This window comes from Electrophorus electricus, chromosome 14 (genome assembly GCF_041902795.1).
Source record: "Electrophorus electricus isolate QZ-2024a chromosome 14, ASM4190279v1, whole genome shotgun sequence".
Lineage (NCBI taxonomy): Eukaryota > Metazoa > Chordata > Actinopteri > Gymnotiformes > Gymnotidae > Electrophorus > Electrophorus electricus.
Window position 1 is genome coordinate 21,361,373 of NC_137510.1, and position 3,628 is coordinate 21,365,000.

At 37.2% G+C, this 3,628-nt stretch overlaps 1 protein-coding gene across 1 annotated transcript in view; it reads right to left on the reverse strand.

The window, feature by feature from the left end:
- Positions 1-1,571: 1,571 nt before the first annotated feature.
- Positions 1,572-3,628, reverse strand: part of s100v1 (S100 calcium binding protein V1) — a 2,715-nt gene continuing 658 nt past the window's right edge. The window contains exons 2-3 of the mRNA XM_027000028.3: positions 2,609-2,740; positions 1,572-2,241 (exon numbers count right to left, since the gene is read on the reverse strand). Of these exons, the coding sequence (XP_026855829.2) occupies positions 2,071-2,241; positions 2,609-2,740 (303 nt within the window). The 3' untranslated portion in view covers positions 1,572-2,070. The remainder of the gene's footprint in view (positions 2,242-2,608; positions 2,741-3,628) is intronic.

Genomic DNA, 3,628 nt, shown 5'->3' on the forward strand with positions numbered 1-3,628 from the left:
ATAAATAATGAGCTCAGACACTGTAGCTTGAAAAACACATGAGAAACATCTGAGATAGCAGAGCTAAGCAGAGACGTGTATGAACAGCAAGGGAGCAGGAAGCAGAATCTAATTAAGAAATATACTAAAACTATTGAATGTTCTTCAGTGACTATGCACCCTACATGTCTAGTTCTGTACCTTATTCATGACATAATGTGTGAACAGTTTAAGTGAATGAATTCCACACCATTTTAGCATATCTCTATATAAAGATGTTTTGCAAGGACATGCTATGTAAATTCACCAATTTATTCATACAATTTCCACATCACCTCTGCTCCACAGTGTAATTAAGAACAATGTCTCAGAAGTGGCCCTGAGTAGACTTGAGAACATTTTAGGCCCCATGAAGGTATGTTAGAATCAAGTGGATAGGAAATCTGAGACATATGACTTGACAGTGATTTAATTTCTTATATCTGAAGGTGTCATGTAGCCATGCTGTACCATAATTAATCAATTAATGCTGTTTAAGACCAGTGATATTGTGTGGACTGATCATTGTTGCAATTTATCATTTTTGTGTGCCAAAGATAACAACAAAAAAGACTCGAGTCTGAAGGACAAATGATGTATCCTCAAATTACCCTCGGAAGATTTATTGCGTAAAAGAAAGCATGAAGCAACAATGGGATGTATTACTGACAAACCTTCAATCAATTATATTACTTATACAGACTAAGCTAATTGTGTTAGGGCATTAAGAAGGTGAAGACTCCCCTTTTTATATATAAAACATTTTTTTCTGCAATAAAGTTGTAGACGAATGTCCTGTTCTTGTATAATTAAACTTTTAAAAGGGGGCACTTGCTTGTTTTAATAAGTTATATCATCTGCTGATCTAAGTATGACTAGTCACTGTCTTACAGCAAAAACAAAAAAAATAATTTATATGTATGCATTCTGAGGCCAGACAAGGGCTCTTCTGACCCCTGCTGGATAACTTGTGCTATTATTCTGAGTGGGCCGTTTTGTTTCGGGGGTAAGAAGATAAACAGAGGTAAATATGACACAGCAGAGATGAAATGTTTTCTCCCCATGATGACTGGATGCTGCAGGTAGCTGAAAAGCCTACTCCTAGGATATAGCATTCATATGGCACAATACAGTTGGGTATGAATGTCTAGCACAAGGTGAACACTGTTACATATGCTTGCTTTTTGGCACAGGCATTATAGTTCTCAGCAAACAGAATTTGAAGCAAAATTTGTGAAACGTGGCAATAATTGTCAGTGTGACATGAGTTAATCATGATACTCATTTGTTCCAATGATTTGTGTGGCTTAGGGCAGTTGACACTCAAGTGCCCTCTAAACTTGTTGGAGGCATTTTGCAATCCTGGTCAGTCAGCCCTGTTACTGGGTATTATGTAGGTGGATGACATGTATCTACCTGACATGTACATCATACTTGAGCCGAGAAGGCATTGTTTACAGTTGTTTGGTGGAGAATAGCTTAAACATAAATTCCAGTAGTGCCACTGCTGAAATTTAGTTTCTCACCATAAAATATCACAACATTTCACTGGATGCCAAAATACAATTACATGTTTATTATGTCACATCTTCATTTACACTGAGAAATTTCAGTCTAACTTTTCCCACTGCACAAGAAAATATATTGTGTGCTACAGAGAAACATCAAAAAATTGTCTTGAAACAACAGAAACCACACTACACATCATGATAATGCTTCAGTCTCTATTGCAATTATCATTATTATACAAAAATATTGCAAAAGGCAGGCTGATTGAAAAATGTCAAATCAAATACCTGCAGCACCAGAGCACATCAACAAATAAGAAAGGCTGCTTCTTCTCATAACATTAGTCTAGCCCATGTGTACATCTAAGTTACTACACTATCATTGTTTAACCTTTCAAGTTACAAGCGGGGGTCACCTAGGAAATGTGATAACATGAGAACAAGGTGCCTGATTGAGAGCCTGCTGATTTTCCACAAGAGTACAGGCACTGGGAGGGGCTTATTTGAGTAGTTTGATTGGTTGGGCTATTTGCTTGCCTTGGTCTCAAAGTAACAGGCAAGTACACTTTACATTTTTGTCTTTCTGAAACAGCCCAAACTGGGTGCTTGCCAGGGAATTTACCAGCTTCCAAAAGTCCTTAAAGGTGACTCCCTGCCCTTCCGTCACATCCATGTCTTTCAGAAGCTGGTTTAAACCCTCCGGATCCCCAGGAGTCTATAAAAGAAATGCATAAAACATTATCCCTCTTAAACTCATAAAATGGTTACCCGGTTCACATTCACCATATCAACATCAGACACTAAAGCACGTCCATTTTGAGTGTTAGAATTTGCATTGCTTTTGTGTGTAAGCATTTATTAGAAAATAATGAGTAAAAACATTGTAAAGCCTATAACAAAACACATTTTCTAATACCTTCCATTGAAAAATAGAGCTGAATGAGTTAATCAGTGTAGAATATTAGTTTTCCCAGTAGATTTAATTTGGCTGAAGAAGAGTTATAGGGTTCACCATATTGAGGAGTCCTACTGTGTTACTACCCACATAGTATTACACATTTTCTGTTATGAGGTCAGCTTACCTTCACCATAGTAGGCAGCTCTTTGGAGACCATACTTTGGAACTCTTCCGCTGTCAAAGTGGGACCCTCATTAGCAGACGCTGCATGGAACTGTGTCACCAGCATGTTGATGGCTAATTCTAGATCTGTGTACTACAGAAAGGAGTGACATATAATAAAGTTTCCCTTTATGGTCAATGTTACTTAACTTTACCATAAATAATGCCTTTATTATCATTTTATTATATAAGTTTGTTAAAAAAATAAAAATTAAAAAACATTTAAAATTAAATGTGAAAAAATTTATGATTTTTCCTGGAAAAGTGTAAAGTGTACTATATATAAAAAACACACTAAGACTTTTAATTCCTAGTGGCAAGACACAATGAAACAATGCAATCACATATTACGAAGAAACTGTATAAGTGCATACAGGGTTAGGAAACAGTAGCAGGTATTCTGCCACGCTCCAGGAGTCTGCTGATTCCATTCATTTAGACTACACTGAAAAACTCCAGACAAGAACCACAGTCTAAATGCTAGATAATCCAGTGAGATTATGTATTTAAAAGCAGTGTGATGCTTTGAATCTCGGCTACATTTTTATATTATGAACAATGAAAGGGTATAATACTCGCTCTGGTTTCTAACCCCCAATTCTTTGCACTTGAAAGGAACCTTAAAAAGATGTGAAATATGTGCTTCAGAACAAGCCTGAACCTGAACTATTAACATCCACCTGAGTTTACTGACCGTTTGATAAATCCTTTACTGGCCAAAAGGCACACATACACAGCTGCTGGAACAATGTTAGAATTTGATTGCCAGGGTGAATCTGGTACCTATCTAGGTACACAATGCTTGGTTTCCCTGTCCTCATGTTGAACTGGACTCACTACTACTAGTCATGTTAACTGTAACATGTACAGTAAGACCCCTTTTACTTAGCCAGGTAACTAAGCCCAGACGAGGCAGCTCAGGAAGTAGTTATGGTATCATGGGGTAGGCTGCTTGCAACACACAAAGCACTACTATTTGCTT